This window comes from Alosa sapidissima, chromosome 11 (genome assembly GCF_018492685.1).
Source record: "Alosa sapidissima isolate fAloSap1 chromosome 11, fAloSap1.pri, whole genome shotgun sequence".
NCBI classification, from domain to species: Eukaryota; Metazoa; Chordata; class Actinopteri; order Clupeiformes; family Clupeidae; genus Alosa; species Alosa sapidissima.
In genome coordinates this window covers 21,488,435-21,511,537 of record NC_055967.1, presented here as the reverse complement: position 1 = coordinate 21,511,537, position 23,103 = coordinate 21,488,435, and the positions used below count along the sequence as shown (strand labels likewise).

The 23,103-nt window shown below is 46.0% G+C and overlaps 1 protein-coding gene across 5 annotated transcripts in view; it reads right to left on the bottom strand.

Annotated features, from left to right (window-relative positions):
- tmem117 (transmembrane protein 117) overlaps positions 1-23,103 on the bottom strand; it is a 47,510-nt gene that overhangs the window by 16,224 nt on the left and 8,183 nt on the right. For all 5 annotated transcript variants that reach the window (XM_042109388.1, XM_042109384.1, XM_042109387.1 and 2 more), the window contains 2 exons: positions 11,277-11,409; positions 436-535 (listed from right to left, as the gene is read on the bottom strand). In XM_042109388.1, the coding sequence (XP_041965322.1) occupies positions 436-535; positions 11,277-11,409 (233 nt within the window). The remainder of the gene's footprint in view (positions 1-435; positions 536-11,276; positions 11,410-23,103) is intronic.

Sequence of the window (23,103 nt, the reverse complement as noted above, 5' to 3'; positions counted from 1 at the left end):
CTGTGTCTGCCCTACCCTCCTTTCGGGGGGTCCAATTCAGCGGGGGGGCTACAGATCAAAACGAAAAACGATGGTTCCATGCTATCCATGTGGGGTTACATGTCCACCAAGTTTCGTGTACCCCGGTCTTTCAGTGTCCCGGGAATCATTGACAGAAATTTGGGCATGCGAAAAAAAAAAAAAAAAAAAATCTGACTAAACCTATATGACCGCCGCTTCGCTGCGCGGCGGTCATAATTATAAGTAAAGATTCACCCACTGTGCTGGAAGTTGCCTATTTAAGAGCTCAATAATGTTAGTACATGTTTATTTTATTATGGATGCCAGCATGTCGGCAACACTGTTATGGAATGTTTAATAATCTCACATATAATCCCTATTTTACTCTTGACAGGTGTAAGCTGTTTGAGATGGTGAAAGTGACGGCATTCTCACCATCCAGGCTGTGACAAAGTCTCCCATCCATGTGCCCACTGCAGCGATCTTCATGAAACTCTCATTCCTGATGCCCATGTACTCTGTCACCATGTGCGGACTGTGGGAATAAGAGAGAGAGAGAGAGAGAGAGAGAGAGAGAGAAGAGTTCAGGGAAAAGAATTGCGCAGCTAAGTGCCATGATGCTAGCTGTCAGAACCAATCAATTTCAATGTGCCACCGTAAACAAAGAGTGGTGAGAGCCTTACCTACAGAGAATGAATCAGCCACAGCTGCAGCTAGACTCTAATGTACTTCACCTGATTGTACATTGGATGCTATCACTATTACTATTGTGTGTAGCATTCAACAGAAATATGACCATGGCAATCTATAGTGAATTATGCAAGCTTTGTGCAAAAGGTCACACAGTCCAAAAAAGATACTTAATCATGAGATGGTGAAGTTACTGTCTGCAGCAGTTTTTGCACTAGTTCAGCCTCGGTGTTGAATAATTACCGTAGTATAATTATAACAAAGATGGCATTGAAATATCATAACTTAATTTTTGCTTATTTGTTAGATTCCTGGCAAACGCAAACCAGTCAGTACAGCTTTTGGAACAAAACAACACATTTATATAACCCAGGTTCTTTGATATCAAGAGATCAAGTCCAACGCTCCGATAAACAATGGTCACACAAAATACTGATTAAATTACATCTTTGCATACAATACAAGCTTTAAATCCTTCTTATAGGCGTTTATGTGGGTAGAAGGCAAGATTCAAGTGCCTCTCTAATTTATTTCTGGAGAAGAATCCTTTTGCTGCCAATTAGAACAAAGCACCCCTCCCGTCTCCCATCTCACTGAAGCCTGGCACCAGGTGCATGGCAGAATCTTTGTTCAAGCGCCAGAAAGCGCTGCTAAGCACTGGGTGGCTGGAGCTATAGTCATTTGAAGACAAAAAAAGGTTACTAGCAGGAGCCCTAAAAAAAGTTTCCATTTCAAAGACAAAAGAAAAGTTTTTTTTTTCTTCCCATAAAGCTATGCTGCAGGAACATCATGGGTTTGATCAGGCATCTGTGCTTTGGGCCAGAAGCGTGCCGCACATTGTTAATGCCCATCACTCTCCTTCCCCTTCGCGCAGGTTGAGCAGAAGCATCAGCTCAGGGTCTTGGGCCCACGTGGCACTCTCCACTTGAGGTGGTGTCATGTTGAGAAAGTGGGTCAGCCCTGCTTTTTTACAGCGACTCCAGCCTCGGTGTCTGCAGCAAGGTCTACTTGACAGACGTAGGATGGAGGGAGGGAGGGAGGGAGGGAGAGAGAGAGGACCGTGTTGAGGTGGAGTGCTTCTTCTCTTTCATGTCGCCCAGACAAATGTCAGTGAACGGAATAAAAAAAAGATGTGAAGCCTTCGGGTAATTCAACTTAGAGGTCAATCGGCCCTTCTCTGTCTTTTTCATTGTCTGGGTGCAGAATAGGCAGGATCTCTGGCGAAGACAGAAACAGAACCTGCTTTTTCAGTGAGACACACTGATAATTGCTGTATCTACTCTGGCTCATTAGGCTCCATCTCCATCTGTGTGCATGTAAATGAGATCTTTCCAGATACTTCTTCAGTCCACACCTACAACTTATCGAGTGGCCTTGTGACAAATGGATTCTGTATGTTAAAACACGTTCACCGTGAGGCACTCCGGGGGTAACACACAAGACGGCCGCGCCACAAACACTCGACGCGATCTCGAGCGCTTATGGCGCACTAATCCCATTATACCATTAGCGAACTGAGACGCCTTTAATAAGCCTTCAGCTGAAGTTCACGTTAATTGCTCCGCCCGTCTTCGGAGTCATTAGCGCACATTACTTTACATAACGAAGACTTTCAGTTGAAAGAGAAGAGGGTGGTGCCAGGCTTGTTATGTCATGAAAAGAGAGAGAGAGAGAGAGAGAGAGAGAGAGAAGGTCTGGACAGCATCAGAGAGGTTGGTTTACGACTGTGTGTGCGTACAGCTAGGAAAATACCGCTCGGTGACAAATCCTGTCCAACAACTTCACCAGGGGAAGGGAGAGCTGTGGGGGGGCTGTAAATCATACCCCATCAATACTCCATTTATTAGGCCGCCGCGACAGGCCGCCATTAATGTGAACGTGAGGCGCATCGTAACTTATCACCTCGCCTTACCGACAAATAAACCCCCCTTGATTAGAATGGGGATTTAGATCTGCATTAAGTCACTTAGATGCTTAGCAGCTTGGACGATGTCCAGTTTCCAAGGAGATCCCACGGGGAGCAGTTTCCTTGGAGTAATCAATAACCCCAGGCGGGGTTGTGGTGGAGTCTGTCAAGCATGGCAGCGCGCTAAATCAGTGTTATGGCACACATCACAGAAAACACTCTTTCTTCAGGGTATCTAATTGGTTAAATGTTGGTGCAGGGAAGAAGGATTTGGTTTACTTTTTTTTGCCTGCCCTTGAACGGAGAAGGAATTTGGGGACCGCTCGTTCCTTGTGATTAAAGACAGCGGGCTTTGACTTATTCATGATGGCTAAAAATTTAATGGCCTACATGGCGGATGACCTAATGAGAGAGAGTTCAGTGTGCTGGAACATCAGTGTGGTGGATCTATGAATAACCGGGGCCGAATTGACTCGTAAAGCTCAAAAGGAAGTCTAACAGCAGCCCCACACCCGACTCACCAGGCAGCATAATGAGCTTTTTAGGAAAGGAGAAGAAGAGGGCAAAAAAAAACAGTGTGAACTGGTGTTTTTCGCTCCTTTCTAAATTGGCAGCATCTCTCTCCTCTCACATACACTGTAGCTAAGTTGCACTCAATGAGTGTTGAGTGGGCGGTCTCATTTGCAGCGCTACTGGGACAAATGCGCTCTGTGCCCTCCTTTTCGTCACAGTCTCTCTTGAAACATGCCACACAGAGAGGACGTCCTGTTCAAAAGACATGAAATACACAAATCCATGTGCACAACCATGTGCCTCATCTCTCTCTCTCTTTATCTCTCTCTCTGTCTCTCTCTGTTTTCTTTCTGTCTTTCTTTCTTTCTTTCTCTCTCTCTCACAAACACACACAAACACACACACACACACACACACACACACACACACACACACACACACACACACACACACACACACGGCTGATGACAGTTTCGGACTGCAGATGCATTTTGTCAATTCCTCCCGACAGAATGGGATCGCACTTCTGTGACCCATCACAAATTAAGACTGGTAGAGGGAGACTTGCTATCACTATACATCACTGAGCACACACAATGAGCCGGCATCACAGCCAGGCAATTATCCACCGCGCGCAAACTTCCCAGATCAGTCACGGACCTCTGGGATGCCGTTTGTTGTGTGTGCAGGGAAAAAAAAAAAAGAGAAGAAACTGTTCGCCTCCACCTAAGTGCGGGCCAGCGCTCAGTTCTATGTGAGCACAAACCCGCTCCCTACTGCCTGTTTGCTAATTCATCATAGTCTTGTTCGTGAAAAATTGGCGCTCGCTCCGAAAGGATGCATCGGTACTGTTCAAGGAAAAACCAGGTCGAATACTATCGCGCCTCGACACGCATGACACAAATACCTTGCTGGGAGTTTGGGAAATCAAGGCACCTATGTGTTTTACATCCCCATTTTCTCTGCCGATTATCCACTTTAAAGGTAATTTACTCTTGTAAGTCGTGGCAGTGTGTAAGCAGGTTGGGAATACAAATGCTCAAGCTCCTAATCATTTCTGCAGTGTTTGTCAGAGCACATGTTCGAGTCAGGCTGGGAAACAGAGTGTGAGTGTTGCTACTTCAGGAGGGGCACAAAGGTCGGAGTGCTTCCCATGAATATGTATGCAGAAGCAGCAACTCCCTCTAGAGGGACAGGCCTGCTCCACACGGCTGTCTGTGTATTGTCTCTCTAGGCTCGACTGATTCATGTCGATTGCTTCTCTTCCAGAAGCTCAGCAGGTTGCCACGCAGGGGAAAGAACCCCCTTATCTATTCAGCATGTGCTGAGAAAATACACCCCCTCAAAAAGTGTCTATGCTGCTGACAAAAACAGCCAGTCCAGTTTTGATTGTAATAAACTACAGGAGGTCAGCTCTCCTGACCTTATCAATCCATTATAAGGAAGAGTATATCAGAGTTCCATATAGATGGAAGAGTGAAATTTCATCTGGCCGTAATCTGCCGCTAAAGGATTAACCCAGCTTATTATTGAACTAGAACAGGTAACATTTAGATCTCTGCAGTTGGATCCCCAAGCACTGTGCAAATCAGTGTGAACCTAGTTGTATAGTTTTATATTATTACAAGAAAACATAATATAAAACTGGACCACAAAGAGTGAGGTAGAAAATATAATGTCATAAAAATAATGTCAGTTTTCACGGTGGAAAAAGTATCTGCTGATGTGTGTGGTATCTAAAGTATATAATCTTATGAATTGTACTTCATGCAGTGATGACGGTGTAAGAGTGAGGCTCCATATAAATACCTCAGAGCTCTGGGAGAACTGCACTGAGTGACAGTGCTGAGTCACTGAGGATTTTAGGGCCCGTGGTCAACTGTGAAGAAGTGGAGAAAATGCACACACCCCCACCCACACATATACAAGTGCGCACACAGGCGCACACACACATACACACACACACACACACACATTTACACCTTCACACGGTGTGGGCAGGCCACACCACACATATCCGGCTACTAACACCTAGCCTCTTTGTACTTGCATATACTGAGTCAGTCCTATAGATTCCCTGCCATGTGCATTTACAATTCCCACTGGGCTTTCACAGCAGTCATCCCACAGACATCAGTCGTCCACAAGGCATCCGCTGACCCTGTGAAGTCGCCGGCCACCTCTCCCTACATCGTGTTGCTCCATTTCAGGAGCTCCCAATATCTGGCCGGGACAGAGCCATGGCTTCAAAGCCTCCTTGATATTATCAGGTGACCTCTGAACTGCAGTGCGACAGCGGCCCCAATGGCGGGGAAAGTGATGGGCTGCGGACCAACAGCGCTTGCCCTTTCACACATCCTGTATTGATCCACAGCGGACTGGAGACATTGCTATTCTCAGCACTGGCAGCTGAAAACCATCTGTCGTCCCGCACCGCTTGCATCACAGCTCCAACATCAATTCTGACAGGATAGGACACGGCTCTCCTGATTGGCCAGAGCTTGTGTGTGTAAGTGTATGAGTATGTGAGTGTGTGTGAGTGTGTGCGTGTGCGAGTGTGCATGTGTGTGTGTGTGTGAGAGAGAAAGAGAGAGAGAGAGAAAGAGTGGCAATATCAATTTATGAAGTGACACAGACGTGGCTCTCCTAGGTGGGTATTTGTCTGTCTGTCTGTGTGTATGTGCATTTGTCTGTGTCAGTCTGTTACTATATCAATTTTGAGAGTCAGGGGACCAGCAGGTGCGTGTGTGGATGTGAGTCTGTTTGTGTACAGAAATGGGAGAGAAAACAGGCCATCAGGTGAAATATCAGAGTCAAACAGCCTGCACTGCACTCTCCATCAGCACCCTGCACCTCTAGCCAGAGTAGACGTGCTGCTCTTCACTGTTGCTCCCACACCAAGCCAGCACCAACCCCCTCCCAGGGCACATCCTTCCACACCCATACTCCCACCCCCACCATGAAATCTGCCGATCCGGCACATTAGTCCAGCTCAGATGTGTGTGTGCGGCTGAATGACATGGCGGTGGACAGAGGGGAATGGCATGGCGGTGGACAGAGGGGAATGGGGCTGCAGCCAAACAATGTGCCACTGGGCCAAAGCCCAGCTCAGAGAGAGCTCAGGACTGCTCTCCACCACCTCCCTGCCTGCCTCCATCCCTCCCTCCCTCCCTCGCTCCCTCCCTCCTTCCTGCCCTTCAGATGTCTGCCCGGAGTGGAGGACACAAAAGCAGCTCTGCGCAGTCCCACCAGCCCCTCTGTCTTGCTGCAGCTGTGACAGGGGCTCCCAGAAGACCACCCCTACCCCACTCTCTCTCACGTCCCCCTTACCTCCACACACACACACACACACACACACACACACAAAGACTCTCACATGCACACGCACACACACATACACAAACACAGACACACAGATCTCACAAAGCCCGACACGCCACCACCACACACACTGACACACACACGCGCGCACACACAACACACACACACACACACACACACACACACACACACACACGTGTCCCTCTCCCCCTCCCGTCCAACGACTTCCCTCCAAATTGGGCGTGATTAATGAGTGCTCAGTGCGGCGGGCAGCCTTAATTAAATAACACTGCTTAATTAGGGGCTGATTTATGCTCATGATGGTGCCACAAGATGATGGGACAGCGCTGGGAGAGGCAAGGCCCACTCGAGTAGGCTTCCCAGTTCTAACAGCCCCCCCCCCCCCCCATATGACTGTTGTATTATCATACAAATGGCAACGATATGTCATTTGCTAATAAGTACATGTTTGTCCCTGTGTGTTTACAGTGTGTGTGTATGTGTGGGAGAGTAATAGGTCTACACAGTATATGATTAACTGTTGTTTTTCAACATTTGAGAGCACGTGAATGGCCAATGGGCAAAGTGTGTGTGTGTGTGTGTGTGTGTGTGTGTGTGTGTGTGTGTGTGTGTGTGGGTGTGTGTGGGTGTGTGTGTGCGTCTGTGATACACCACAGTGGGTTTGCCTCATAACCTTTAGTTGGTGGCTTGCTAATCTCTGCCAATCTCACACTCGTTTCTGCTGTGGTCTGGAAATGTTCCAATGCTACAAATTGGGCTCGATGCGTAGCTAATGAGCATTGATCCCAATTATATTGACAAATGTTTGGATCAGCTATAAGCCCAAATCATGAACACTTGGATCAGATTGTGGCGATGCAAGCCAGCCAACAGATGAAAGATACAGCTCAGTATAAAACCGTAGAGGGAGATGAGGTATAACACACTTCATATGGGCCCATGCAACCAAGGAACCAATCACAATCGCTTATCCGGCATAGAGTGGCATTATATTATGACAGATAGAGTAGTGCATTTAACACAACCAATGGCTGCGCTGATGGCGACAGGGTTAAACAGATATGGACGTGTATTTTCTTTGAAACTGAGTAAACAACTGCATTTAAAATCTTTGTTTAATCTTTAAGAAAGATTTGATTGCTGCACTTCTGAAACGATTTGGTAAGAGTGTAATGCACCAATTTAAGTTTAATTTCCCTGCTGGTTACGCCCCTGGAAGCCGCAAGTAAATTAAACCTTTCCAGACCCACTCTATCTCAATTGAGATTTGAGAAGCGGTCTGGTGTTAAGCAGGCTAACACAGTGTCGTTTTAGCTAGGCTAATTAGCCTGTGGCTCATCCAGACTGCTCCTGTCCTGGTCTACCTCAGGCTCCTCACGCAGGCAGTCCTCAAGCATTTCACCTAAAGCCTAGGTGGCGGCTGTGTCGCGGTCAGAGGGAAAAATCACTACAGTGAACCTGCCAGATACTCTATTTTCTCACAAATTTGTCTGGGTGAATAGTCGGGCAACGGGCGCGACGCTGAGTGAGGTCGGCCGTGTGTCGTGAATAAAGCGGGCAGTCAACTGAAAGGTCAGAGAAAATAAAAGAATATCAATGAGACGCAGCAGCGACAGATGGGAGAGTGGAGAGAGTCTGAGCAGAGAGGCAGCAGGTGAGAGACACCGTCTACACACGCACACACAAACACACACACACACACACACACAAACACACACACACACACACACACACACACACACACACACACACACACACACACACACAGGAAGTAGAAAGTGGTAACAGGAGGGGGGAAAGGGGAGATCACAGGAGCGCACAGGAGAGGCTAGAGTTATGGGAGCACATAGAAGCAACTGATGCAAACAGCTCTTAAAGCAACTGTAGACTGTCCCATTGCATTGATTAAATGCTTTTATATGAGAGACGTCTAGGTGCATTCATTGAAATTCATATTGATCTCAATTGTAATTATTTTATTTTGTGGATATTAAAAAGCAATTATCTCCTGACACTTCTGAAGGATTCATCTCATTCTAACTTATTGAAAAACAATAGTTTATAGCTTTCCAATATAAACACTGGTAACATTAAGAGTTGACTCAGGGACTAATATTACATTCTGTGCTTTATAGAAGCACACATGTAGTGGTTCAGACTCACTATGAAACAATTCACTAAAGACTTCTGTGAAATGAATACAAAGCATGCGCCTTCAAAGTGCTTACAGTTTCTCTTTCTCTCTGAATGAGGGAGGCATCTTCATGGCTACATGTAATGATCATAACCACTACGCCTTCATTTCAAAATCCTACAACTCAAGCACTGTTTCATCATGTAATTAAGCAAGATAATCATTACCTACTCAACTGAATACAATTAGTCAGTAACATACAGCACTGAAAGACAAAACGTCTCTCTGAAATGAAACAGCTACGAGGGACAATTGTCTTTTTCTTGACGATAGAGCCAGCTATGATCTTAAGGGTTGAGAGGGTGAGTGGGGAAACCTGGGCACAGATCAAAAGCTTTTTCCTGCAATAAAAGAGGTAAAATAATTCCCTCTCCTCTCCCTCCAGCTTCTCTCTCTCTCTCACACACACACACACACACACACAGACACACAGACACACAGACACACCCTTCATGTCATTCTCTCCACTCTCTTATTCATTCTCTCTCTTCCTCTTTGTCTTCCATCTCATTCCTCCATTCCCTCCCCTGCTCCCTTTTTGACTTTCCTCCTCGCTCCTCCACCCCACCCCACCCCACCCCACCCCACCCCACGCAGTCTCTCCGCCCTGCTGTGGGTGCAGCGTGAGCTGCGGTGAGTCCCGTGGCAGGCAGCCCCGCGCAGGAGCTCGGCTTGTGGGGCGTGTGCCGACAGACAGCACGCAGGCCTCTCACAGGTCTGCTGTCAACACAGATGTAAACACTAATTGTTTGTGGCAGAGCTGAGCTGAGTCCTCACTGAAGTGCTGATAGGATGGATGGTGTGTGCGTGCGTGTGTTTGTGTGTGTGTGTGTGTGCGTGTGTGTGTGTGAATGAGTGAGTGAGAGAGAGATTGAGAGAGTGAGATTGAGAGAGAGAGAGTTAGTGAGATGAGTCAGGAGAGAGAGAGAGAGAGTTAGTGAGATGAGTCAGGAGAGAGAGAGAGAGAGAGAGAGAGAGTTAGTGAGATGAGTCAGGAGAGAGCGAGAGAGAGAGAGAGAGAGAGAGAGAGCGAGAGAGAGAGAGAGAGAGAGACAGAGAGAGAGAGACAGAGAGATTGTGTGTATGCACGCAAGAGAGAGCAAGACAGGAAGCAAGAGGAATTGTTTAAACAAACCAATCACAAGACTGGGAAAAGCATTAGCTATAAGACTAGCCCCTGAACTGAGTGGAGCACTGGATCCACTCACAGCTTTGAGGAGAGTTGCCAGCATATCGCTGTACCACAGCGCCACCTATGGGCCCTACGCAAAGAGCAGGGAAACTAGAAATAAGCCTCAGCAGTGGAATGAGCTTCAGCTCTCGTACCACCTCAAACTTGCTCATCATTGCAGCAACAAGAAACAAGCATGAGGCAAAAAGATATAATACTTTGGGTAATTTCCATCCTAAAAACAAAACTATTAACTATATAACAATCAATCACATAAACAAACAATCAATATGGATGACATCAAAAACAAATCAGCGTAGAATTAAAGATCTTTACAGTATCTTAACCAACAATGGAAGCAATGTAAAGTACAAAATGGACTCAAAACAGCTGACCAGCAGACAACAACTTAGCAAACTCTACTCGAGGATGACAGACGACCTACTGAGAACAGATATGAGAGCACCCAACTGCACGAGGCCGGCCCCACGCCCCCTCCTGAGCCGGAAGCCCCCTTTCTCTCCTGCCGGTGCCCAGCCATGCGTTACCTGTTCCTAAGCCAGCCACCAAGGGCAGATGTGATGGATGCCACTGTCAGGACTCAGGCCGGCGTGAGGGATGGGCCGATCATGCAACCATATCCCTCCCATCTCTACGTAATCTCCCCACACATCCACCCCTGTGGTAATGGACATATTTTATAGTGGCTTTATGCGCAGGAGACATAGGTGAAATGAGACGGATCTCGTAATATATGGCAGAAGGCTGCTGTCAGCTTCTACAGAGGCCATATTTGTTTTTTGTGTCTTTTTTTTCTCCCTGCTCAGCGTTATATTGATAGCTGTTAAAGAAAAAAGAAAAACAGTTGAGGATCTTCTTCATTGAAGCGCTGTCAGTGGCTTCAATGATGCTACGTTTCCTAGTAACCGAAAGCAACCTTGAGGGAATGTGTTGTATTCATCACAGCTAGCCAATCGCTTTCCATTTGCGTGTGAGAAATGATGAGTCTCTGTGTCATCTGAATTGTAGGACCAATGTCCAAGTGGCTGAGGGCACTCCCTTTTGTATCTTTGTTCACTGAAATGCGAAGAGGTTGTTATGTGCTGTTTGGAAGCAATAGGCATGTCCCTCAACCTCACCCTCCTGAAGAGAAACCATGAGCCACATTCAGAGAGCTTAAGCAATGGTGAATTTCACTACAGACAGAGGAGGCAGGATTGACCTCAGAGCAACCACACCACAGAGATAACAGCAGCCAGACAGCTCTCTCACGGGGACACAGGTTCGAATCCGACCTGCGGTCATTTCCTGATCCCACCCAATCTCTCTCTCCCACTTACTTCCTGTCTCACTCTCCACTGTCCTGTCCAAATAAAGGCAAAAAGCCCAAACGATATACTTAAAAAAAAAAGAAGAATAGAGAGCGGTTCAAACCCGTGACAGTTCGAGCTGAGCCTTACCCCATGCCGCCCGTCATCAGCAAGAGCAGGTTGTAGATGTGGGAGAAGATAAAGAGGAAGAGGATGGTGCTGAAGAACATGGTCATCCAGGAGCCATGGTCCTCCCGGAACATCTTCAGACGCAGGTATCGACCTGCGGGGGAAAGAGGAGAGAGCCATTAGAAACCCTTAAAACCCAGTTGTATCTCGTTTTCACATATCGATACCTCAGTGGGGATCGGAGATGCAAATGGGCCCAGATGAAAGGCTGTGTAAGCATCCTTGTCAATAAAAGTCCTACGGAGAGATTTACTGTTGCGTTCACCACATGATGATCAGGAGAAGCTGCTGAGCTTTGAAAGAGGAGGGGTTGCTTTGGCATCTGCAACTGGGCAGCGTCTAGACACTTAAACCGCCAGGGGGTTTTCAAACTGCTCAAATATACGAGTTCCAGAAAGCAACTCAAATTTATCTATCCACAGAAAAAGCATTTTGATCTTTCCAGCTATGCCCTGTATAAATTTATGATTGAATGAGCAAACAACCGAGATGGGATGGGAGGGAGTAATGATTTTGTTTTGTTTAACATTCATGACATTCACGACTGAACCGCTTAACTCCTGTGCAACATTGACCAATTACCAGTTCTGATATGATGCCATTCATGTTAAGCAGTCTGTTGCCTGTGAATTTCAGTCTTGGCGGGCATTCTCTTTGCGAGCAATCAGGTCAGAACGGCGTTCTTGCGTTTTATGAAGTTTCACATTATTAGAAGGATTGCTTTGACATTCATGACCTGTGTGTGCTTCTCTCTGTGTCTCTGCTTTAGAATCAAATTACTGGGAGATATCGCAGTAATAGAGCATGAGATTGATTCAGATATTCAGGCGCCTGCCCGGAATCCATAATTGTGTCCTTCCCACTCTCCTGTGATGCGGCAAAATTGTGAGGATTGAATGCTAAGTAATCCCTTCCTTGCAAACGTTCTGATAATGTCTATTAGTCCGCCATAATGTGCCATTAGTGATATGCCAACTCAGATTATATTATTATACAATGGTATTATTCTCTGTAGAAAACTCAAATACACATTTCATGCATGGGTACAGTTTCATTTAGTCTGCATTCTGTTGAGCAGCAGGTAGGCATTTGAGAGACTTTATCAGGTGAAGACAGCAACCGGTACAGAGACACCAAAGCATTCCAGTCCCAGGCTACTTCAGTATCAGTACCTGATTGTTAATCCAAAGAATGTCAATTGAAACATGAATGAAAATAAAAGCAAATGAAGCAAACACAGTAATAGCATGCTATAAAAAAAGTCATATGAGGCTCATAGTTGTTTTCACATCATTTGTTACACAATGGTATTACAGAGAGAATGAACAGCCTGATAAACACACAGATGCACCCTGTCGATGGAGAGGGGCCTGTTCTTTCAGTGCTGGTCATTTAGGCTGTCCATCTGTCACTCGGAAAGCAAAGGAAACACATCAGATGCCGCACCGTGATGAAATTCCAATAGCCATTATGTCCAAGGGACTTTTTTAGAGGGGAAAACCAATTTTGAAAAGGCCAAAATGACTTTGTGTCTGACCATGCATCTGTCAACCATTAAGAATGCCCTGGAGACAACCTTATGCTTTTAAATATCTCTCTGTTGAAAAGCACCAATTTGCATTCTCCAAAAAAAAAAAATCACTTTTGAATTTTAATTAGTCCTGCTCGTCTTGCCTCCTGTTGCATCCACTCAAGTTTTAAACAAGCTTAGGTCTCATAAGTTCTTTCCCCTCATTGCACAATATTCCATACTTGACATGAAGTGGGTCCTCTGACATTCACCTATTATGAGCACTTAGGAACTGAGATGCACACACCATTCATAAAAAGGCGACTCTCGCTTCCCCGTTCTGGCCACGAGTGGTGCGGTTGGCGCTTGAGTTATGGCCCCCTGGTGCCACGCCTCGTCCCGGCACGGATGCATCATGCCAGCCGGCGGGCAGCTGACGGGGGCCACAATTGGCCAATTTATTTTCCTATTAAGGGCCCTGGCCAGAGACATCTGTGAGATGGCCTCACACGCTGCTCTGCACACACAGTCATACTCACCTTGTTTGCCCACCATAAAGCAGCAGCGGGACACTTCAGGATTCATGAAGAATGTTTTAAGTCCCAGAGGAGCTGGTTTACAACCTTATTAAATAGTTTTTCCCCACCACTTATAAATGTTTTGAACAATGCAATATGTTCAGTTGACAGGGCAGTCATTTACACCTGCTTTCATTTTTTTTTTGTAAGGTGGCAGATATACTGTCCCCTGTATACAACCAGAGGCCTAGGCCTACTGTACAGTACATACATCTCTGATCTTTTATCAGGTTTACATTGGTACTAGACTGGATGACACTGACATACTTACACTAGGCTGCATGTCAACCCTATTCGTCTTAAATCGTCTCGGAATATTTTTTTTTTTTTATTCTGCATATATATGAGGCCATATGAGGGACAGATAAATCCAAAGTAGCCTATGCACAGCGTTATCTGGATCGGACTCAGAGCACCCAACTAAAGACAAGTAGCTTGCAATGTTTCAGACCAAAACCCCTTATTGCTGCTTCAAGTATGAGACACTAAAGCATAAAAGGCTTGGAACAAAACCAGTAGAAAAATAGACCACATCCATTAAAATAACACTGATTTTGAGAGCAGACACTGCATGAAGCGCGAAAGGCATAACGCAGCTCCACCGCCGTTAGCACCGCTGTGCTACTCGGTGCGCTGAGCCAGTCTGTCCCAGCAGAGAGCAGGTGGATCCGCACAGTGGCGAGAGAGGGATTACTCCGTCACAAATGAGCTCCTCGCCGCTCCCCCGACACCTCCTATCATTAGCATTCTGGTGCTTTGTGCGCTACGCCGGCGTTAGCTACACCTGCACTGCCAAGCCAGCTAAATCACCCAGCATTAGCATTGTGCATGAGCGTACATACAACACTGCTAAGCTAAGATGTGGGAGTACCGTAGGTGCTTATCATTCAAGCACCGCCACAGGATATGGACCCCGGCCGTCATCCCAGGTACATATTTCCCTCCCTCGTTAAAGCATGCTGTGCTAATGCTGACTTAAATCTGGCCCTCCCTCTGAGGTTCTCAGTGTAAAAGAGCAGGCCTAATGCAGACAGGCCCCATCATGGATGCACCATAGGCCGATCTTATCGATTGTGCGGCTTTGAAGGTTTATCTTGGCATGATCAGATAAACCTCTTGAGTGAAGTCTGTGATTTACATAGGCCTACACTCCGTCAGTTTGATGAGTTGGCATGGCATGACACATCTCCTTGTTACACTTCTGCTTCTACGGTGATCATGACCACTTAACCTGTCATCCATTACTAAGGACTTTTTGAAGGTGGATGTAGCTTCCTTCAGATGGAAAATGTTACTGCACTGGATGAAGGTGTCGGCAGAGGTGGAGAAGCCTTTGTGCCGTTCGGAGGTCCATCTCGCTGGCGTAATTGGATCGATTTGCATGGCTGAACTTAATTACCTTGAGTGGCGAGGTTGGGGCCGGGGTTGTAATATGGGAGCAGCCACGGCGGCGAAAGTATCAGCAGATCTGAGGCTCGATTCAGTCAGCCACTACACAACACAGGGGCCACACATACACACACACAGAACCAGCCAGCAAATAAAACAGAACAAGGTGGCCTCCTTCCAGTGCCAGAGACCAGGGCCCTAACCTAACTAAAGCAACATTATTCAGCCCTCTGCCTCCAGTCAGCCGCACTGCACCCAACAGAATAAACAATGCAGGTCAGGCCAGGGAGAGGAATAAAGATGGGGAGAGATGAGGTGTAGAGAGGTGTGTGTGTGAGATATACACTACACATCTCTCTCTCTGTTTCTCTTACTCTGTGTCTGTAACATGTGCATACAACTGCAGGGCGCAACATCCATTATTCAGTGGTCATGGGGGTAAGAGTGTGTCTTAATGTTTTATCTGCAAATGTAAGCACTGTGTGCAAACAAAGCATGGCAAAGAATCACGAAAGAGCCAAAGCCTGTGCTTATGTGCCAGGGATGCTAGGTGATGTGCCTGGGCAGCTTTGAAATTGAATTCAGACATGGGAAAGTGTCTCCATCTAGTGGTGAATAATAGGGCATAACAAGTCAAGTTGAGCCCTGCTGACTACAGAATAAGCTACTGCATGCTCAAAACCTGATGATCATATATGATCAATAATTGTGATGCATCGGCTAAACTACATAAGGCTGTCAACATTGCTCTCAGTGCTAATCCATAACTGAACATGCATTTACCTAGAAACTAAATCTGTCAACACACAGAAGATCAATAACTCTATGATCACACACATTATTAGGAGATTGCAAATTGGTATTTTTAAAAGCATAAGGTTGTCTCCAGGGTACTCTAAATAGCTACAAGATGCATGTGGGCAGTTGTGGCCTACTGGTTAGGACTTCGGGCTTGTAACCGAAAGGGTTGCCGGTTCGATCCCCGACCAGGAGGAACGGCTGAAGTGCCCTTGAGCAAGGCACCTAACCCCTCACTGCTCCCCGAGTGCCGCTGTAGCAAGGGAGCTCACTGCTCCGGATTAGTGTGTGCTTCACCTCACTGTGTGTTCACTAATTCACGGATGGGATAAATGCAGAGACCAAATTCCATACTTGGGCGAGAAACCTGATTTACATTTACACAGAAGATCAATAACACTTTGATCACACACATTATTAGGAGATTGCAAATCCAGGGTACTCTAAATGGCTGACAGCTGCATGGTCAGACTCAAAGTCCTTTTGGCATAAGCAGGTTAACACATATACAAGACGTCACAGTCACAGACGTCACAGTCATAGATAGCTTGTGTGGGGACGCCCCTGCATTGACAGATGAAACCCAGTGCAGACAAACAAGAGAGGGAGCTCACAACTGCACCATCATGTTTTCTCTGCTCTTCAACGCCTCCCTCCACAAGAAAGGTAAGTGCCTCGGCCATCCACACAAACCCACACACACCTAGCATCCAATGGCAGAACTTTGGGTTAAAAATTGTAGGGGGTTGGGACCACTTTACATGTTCTAGAACAGTTAATATTTATGATTTATGGGGGTTGTATTGACTGGTTTTGACTATTGGTGGGGTTACAACCCCCCTATCCCCCAAATAACTGAAGTGCTTGCTAGCATTACACATACTGTATGCTACAAGACACTCAGATGATACGAAGAGATACAAATGCAAACTAATTTAGACTAAAGTAAAAAAGAGCTAAGACAATACAATCTGATGTAAAAATGCGTTTGACAACCATTTTGGTGGGTTTAGGATTTAAACATTTTTGCCTCTTTAATGTTACTTTCTGTTGTGTTTTCTATTACAAGAACCAACTTTTCCCAAAATGTTTAAGGCAGATTGAAGGTAGAGAAAACTCATTAACGTTACTTATTTCTGGTCTTTACTCAACATTATCAACAAGAAAATTAGCATTGATCTGTTGATACTGTTGGCGTTTTTAAACCCAAAACCCTGTTTGTGAACAAGACCCTGAGGACCCAGGGCAATGAGACCTATTTAGATAAAGCATTAAGCACTCGGAGAAGCAGACATAGGCAGCACCATCATGCTAGTCCAGTAAACAGAAACTGCAAGCTGTGATTGAATTTACACAAAGACCACCACAATTGAAAAAGCTGTATCAACAACTGAACCCTTGAATCAATATTAAGAGTTTGCAAATCAGTCAGTTGCTTCCTGGAGACACTCGTGATATTGGATGAATGAAAAGGTTTTCAAAAACAAGCCATAAATCCACAGTCCTTTCTGGCCTTATCAAACAAGGAAACAATGACCAATGATGTCAATGAAGTCAATCAAATCTTTTGAAAACAAAATGCGCACAAACTCTTTGGAAGTGTCCATCCAGGAAACAATCATTTGAATAGATTTAATACTCAATAACACAATGTACCACTGTTCTAAATGTCACTAAAATATCAAGGACATTCCCTACAGATAGATAAGAGTCATTATATTACATCCACAAGGGAAATTGACGTAGCCTATGACATACAGTCTCACATACTGTACATACATACCCATAACATAGGTACCGGTACATAGATCCTTTTAAAATAAGCCTTCTGAAAGCTTGCTTGTCTATCTATAACGGCTCTGTTGCTCTTTCTCCTTCTCCAGAAGGGGAACCCTTCTTGGAGTTTCTAAACGACTCCTATCCCTTCTGCAGCCAGTTCATGAGTGGTCAGTGGTACTGCTACATCCTGCTGGTGCTCTTCTCCTTTGCGCTGCCCGTGGGCATCGTGGGCAACATCGCCGCCCTGATGGCCTTCAGCTGCTTCCGCAAGACGACCACGCCGGGCACGGTGTTCCTGCTGAACCTGGCGCTGTGCGACACGGCCTGGCTGCTCATCCTGCCGTTTAACATCTACTTCACGCTGCAGCGGCCCTACCTGCGCGGTATCCACACCTTCTGCCAGCTCAAGAAGATGTCCTTCAACGTCAACATCTACGGCAGCATCTTCTTCCTGACGCTGGTCAGCTTCGACCGCTACGTGGGCACGGTGCACCCCATCCGCTCGCTGGGCTGGTGGGACGTGGGCCGGGCGCGGCTCTTATCCGGCACGACCTGGGCGCTGCTGCTGCTGGGCTCCATCCCGGACCTGTTCGTCACGTTTGGCGTGAGGCGGCCCGGCAACGTCACCGTCTGCATGGACCACATCCAGGGCCCGTTCGAGTATGTCAAGACCATCTCGCTGGTGCGCACGCTCGTGGGCTTCGTGCTGCCCTTCGGCGCCATGCTAGGCTTCTACGCGGAAACCGTGCGGGCCATCTGGGGGCTGCCCGGTCGGCGGGGAGGAGATCCAAAGCGCGGGCGCTCGGTCACGGGCAAGCCGCTGCTGCTCATCACGGCGGCACTGCTGGTGTTCATGGTGTCCTTCGTGCCGTACCACATCATGATCGTGGCGCTGGTGTTCCTGCGCGTGCGCGGCCTGGTGACCTCGGCCAACACCGGCGTGCTGTATGCCGCCTACGAGTTTCTGGAGGCCATGTGCAGCGTCAGCAGCTGTCTGGACCCTGTGCTCTATATCCTCGCCAGCGAGCGCTTCCAGAAGAGGCTGCAGAGGCTCGGGCGCGGGAGATCGGCGAGAGGAGGGGAAGAACGAGGTGGAGGAGGACGAGGACCCCCCATTGGGCTCTGCAGCCGAGCCAGCAGGAGGGTGGGGGTTGAGGGATGATGACCTCAAAGTGGAGACGATTGAAAATGAACTCTTGAAAATACCTCAAATCACATAAATACAATGCAAAATAATTATATGAATGAATATAATGCAAATGAAATATCCTCTTGCCAAAAAATATATATTATATATAAAAAGCACCTGCAAGCTTATAAGAATGTCTTGTATGCTGATGCAAGCTGTGATAATCGTTTCCCTTCTTTATATGCAGACACCTCCATACATCATATTTAAATCACATTTTTATACTGTGCATTGAGTATTATTCTTTGGAGATCAGGATGGGCCTTACCATGTTAAGGGGAATAGCACATGTATTCACTACAGCATTCAGCATGATTAAACACACTAGAAATCATGTTTCCTGTAACCTTACATAAAATATTACATAAAATGTGACTCACTGCACTTATTAAATGTAGAAGTATTAAATGTAGAGTGATCTGTTTTGAAAATGTTATGGTTATGGTTATGGGATTTGGCAGACACTTTTGTCCAAAGCGACATACAAATAACAACAATACAATAGTTAAATTTAACAGTAAACAATTTAGAAATGAAATGTATTCATAAACGCACTCTGAAAAAAAAACTCAAACATGCTATGTTTTCCTAACATGACAGGTGAATACATTTGACCAAAGCAGCCTTGCACATACGAGGTGCTCATAAACATATGGCTGCAGTAAAGCTTAGCATGCAACATAAGGCGAGTAGTGCGTCCATCTTTCCCCTAAGGGCCCAGAGAGGATGAGGCAGATCCGGCTGGGCTGGCTGGGCTGCCTGGACTGCACCCCCCCTACCAACCATCGACAACCACCACCCCCCGGCCCCGCAGCCTGTGAGTGGGGACACGCCTGCAGAGTGCTACCAACCGTGGGCTGCGTGACCTGCTGTTTTCGTCCACCTCTGACTGGCCAGCAAACGTGAGGTCGAGAGGGGTGCCACAGTGAGCCGGAGCTGCAGCGATAAATCAGGCAGTGGAGGTGTTGTTGTCGCCGCGGGCTCCTCCGGGAGACAGGGGTATTTACAGCCCGCACCGTGGGGACGCATCAGGGGGAGGCGAGGGTGAGAACAGCCACACAGTCGCGGCCTCTGCCTCCCCGTTGACGCTCGCTCACCCAGCTATTTATGACCCCGATAAGGACAAAAGCACAGAGCTGCGGCTATCAGCCATCACCCCTCAAATAAAAACAGCTAAAAAGGCCATTTCCTTTTATTTCCTCACACATTAGTTTGCTTTTCTCTTGTTTGCCTTTCTGTAAGGCCTACGCAAAAACATAAAGCTTTAACTGAACTAAGAGTGGGACTCTCATTTCGATAACATCTCCTCATCCGTTCCATTGGTACTTGAACAGGAAAAAAGAGACAGTTCCTGGCAGAATGCATGTAATCAATCACCATCATGGAACAGCGCTACTGCCAACAGCTTGTAGTGACAAAGGCTGGGGAAGGCACAGTCATTTGAATCACACCTCATCCAGTAGAAAAAAGACTGGGCACACAGTGAGACTGAAACAGCTCTGCAGTGCAGAGTCTTGAATACTAACTGCCTCATTACTTTCTAGTAAAGTGACAGACATATGTGACCCAGAAGACATTTTACGGGCAAATGTAACCAGATAACTATGACAAAATAATCACAACACAGAAGGGGCTAAAATCGCAGCTAGCATTTATGCTGGGCTCATTGGCAACTTCAGTTTCTGCTTTACTGCTCGACATATTCACCGCACTGCTCTTTCTAATACTTCTCATTTGGAGCCATGAATGCAATGTTTTTATCCATCAAGTTTGCTTGTTAACAAGCTTAGCTTGTCAACCATTTTGCTAATGCTCCAAACAGTTGAACGTACCTAGTAAGCCTATTGGTTCCTAAACAGCATTTAACATAAGGCAATGATATAATCAATGTCATTATCAAAAGGTAAACCAAGCTTTATTATGCATTCTGGTAGTTAAAGCTGTGAAGGCTTATAAATAACATTGTAACGCTTAACGAGTGCATGTGTGCATGAAAAGTTACATACATTTATGCCACAATCTAGATGTATCTGATCAGAAAGACCAATGAAAAGGCATGCAAGCACATATGCGCATATAATCTGACTCACTCACACACACAAGCACACAAGCACACACAAAGTGATGAGACTAAAGCTCTGACAGTGAGCAGGGCCACTAGACACATAATCGCTCTCACAGAAGGATGCTGACCCCTAGACGCACGGCAGCCTTCTGTCCCTTTCCCGGCCCAATGTAAGTGCATGTGACAGAACCCAGATGGCGGCCCCAAGGCTAGAACTAAAGGACAACTGGCTGACAGGGCGGAACGCGCTTGAAGAATGGCACTGAGGTGGCCTGATGGATCCCTGACAGACCTCATCGGTACCCTTTCTTTTCAATTTGTCCCAATAAAAGAGGACACCACAGAAATGGTCAAAAGTAGTAGCAAGGAAGTTGTCTCCAATGCCCAAGTGCTCAGGTGTGTCTAAGCTTTGCTGCTGCTCAGGGAAGTGGGAGTACACAAAAAGCCGCTGGATTAACTCACAGCATCTTCATATGCAAGACCATCACCCATCCTAGTGCTGATACTGTGCTTTTTATTTATTTATTTATTTTTAGCTTAAAGGTAACATAGTGAGAAACTGATTTCATATTCCAGTCAAATCTGTTCTCCAGTTGAGTCGATTATGTAAGGCACAAGCTAGATATTCCCACGGGAAAATTTTACCACATATTTTTAAGCCATGAAAAATTAACATGTCCACTGTGCACTCACTGTGAAGCCCATGAGGACGTGTTGCAATTATGGAGCATCTCTGGCTATGCTCTATGAATAACGCTACAGTGGGATGAACAGTTACCTCAACTGAAGCGGCCTTATGAAAACTATATATATAATATAATATAATATTATATAATATATAATAAAAGCCATTAAACCGCAACCAATAGAGACAAAAGTAAGCAAATCATTGCAACTTCTGCAACACACTACTTCATTACCTGGTCACCAGCTTGACCTATTTTGGATGTTGAATGACATACTGTATATTGTATTCACATATACAGTAGTAAAGGCATAAGCATACGATGAGTGCTTGCAACAAACTTGATCTTTTTATATCTGGAACAGCAACAGTCTGAAATAGGAGGCAATTGTTGGCAGCTCTGTGTGTTGGACAACAACAAAGAGTCAACTCAAGTTAGCCAGCTGTTCCACAGACATTGGCATACCACACCTCCAACTCCTCCTCGAAGGCACTAGCCCAGGCGTCCTTGGGAAGACGTGGTCATCCAGGCCACAGGATATACGGCTGCAAGACAGCCCCCTGATAAAGCCCATCAATAGGGGCAAACATCATGGCCCAGGGTGGCGGCGGGCAGACAGAGCATAGGTTCACCACACAGCCCCGGGCTGGTCTTAACCCACATCGACTGTCAGTCTGCATCTCTCAGCTAGTGTGCACATGGCCACGTTTGTTTTCTTGAAGAAATCCATGCCGTTAGGTCATTCAGCCATGACCATGGGACCAATCTCTCACACTGTGGTTGATATAGTTCTCACTGACATGACAAAACACAATAAGCTAAGGACTGATAGTAGCTAAGGACTGATAGACCACTGCCACTGCAATATCTCTAATAACACTTTGATAAAATACTGACAATCAATATACGTCCCTCTAAAATAATATAGGCGTACTAATAGTATTTGGTGTAATTATTTTTCACAATGACAAAACTGCTGCATAGGCAAGCAAAACGGGCAAATTCCAGGGCATGCAAGGCATTTGTCACAAAGACAAATTATGTACACAAATCTCCTGTAGTTTACAGTAAGCAAGTGAGCAGGGAAAGCAAGGGGACAATGCCAGAGGGAAGGAATAGTGTAATTCACCGTAAAAATGAGTGGTTGTGAGTGTTGGAATTTTCTAGGTCATCATAAATGATGCAGGCAATGTGTCAGGCAGCCAAACAACAAACTGGCAAAATTATTTGCAATTTCATATCCAGTTCAGCATCTATGCAAATCTAACCTAATCTTGTTTTTGTGAGGCTAAACATTCTGGTACTTAAATAGACCCTCAAGAAGGGTTACGAACGGCACATAATTTCAAATGATATGAAACAGAAGAGCTTTAAACTGTCAACCCATACCTATGTTATAGTAACTCAGCTGGTGGAGGAAGGTCCCAACATCACTAAGTCCTGGGAGCCAGGGAGCACACATACTAATGAAACACGTTTGCCTGACCAGTAGAGTTGCACCGAGTAAAGTTGCACCGATACAGTATATCGGCCCAACATCGGTATTGGCCGATATCGGCCTTGTTGACAGATATTGGCTATCGCCAAATTAATATGATATTTACCGATGGCAGTGGCTGATGTTTATCTATTATTTTGCGTCAGGTCTGCACTAGTTAAATATTGTGATACGGACTGGGGCAATCACAGATGGTGCTATAAAGGCCTGAAAGACTTGAAAATGGTTCAGTTATTTTCTTAAAGGAGAAGTTCTATCTGACCTAAAGTGTATTGAAACATGATACCGAGTGTGAA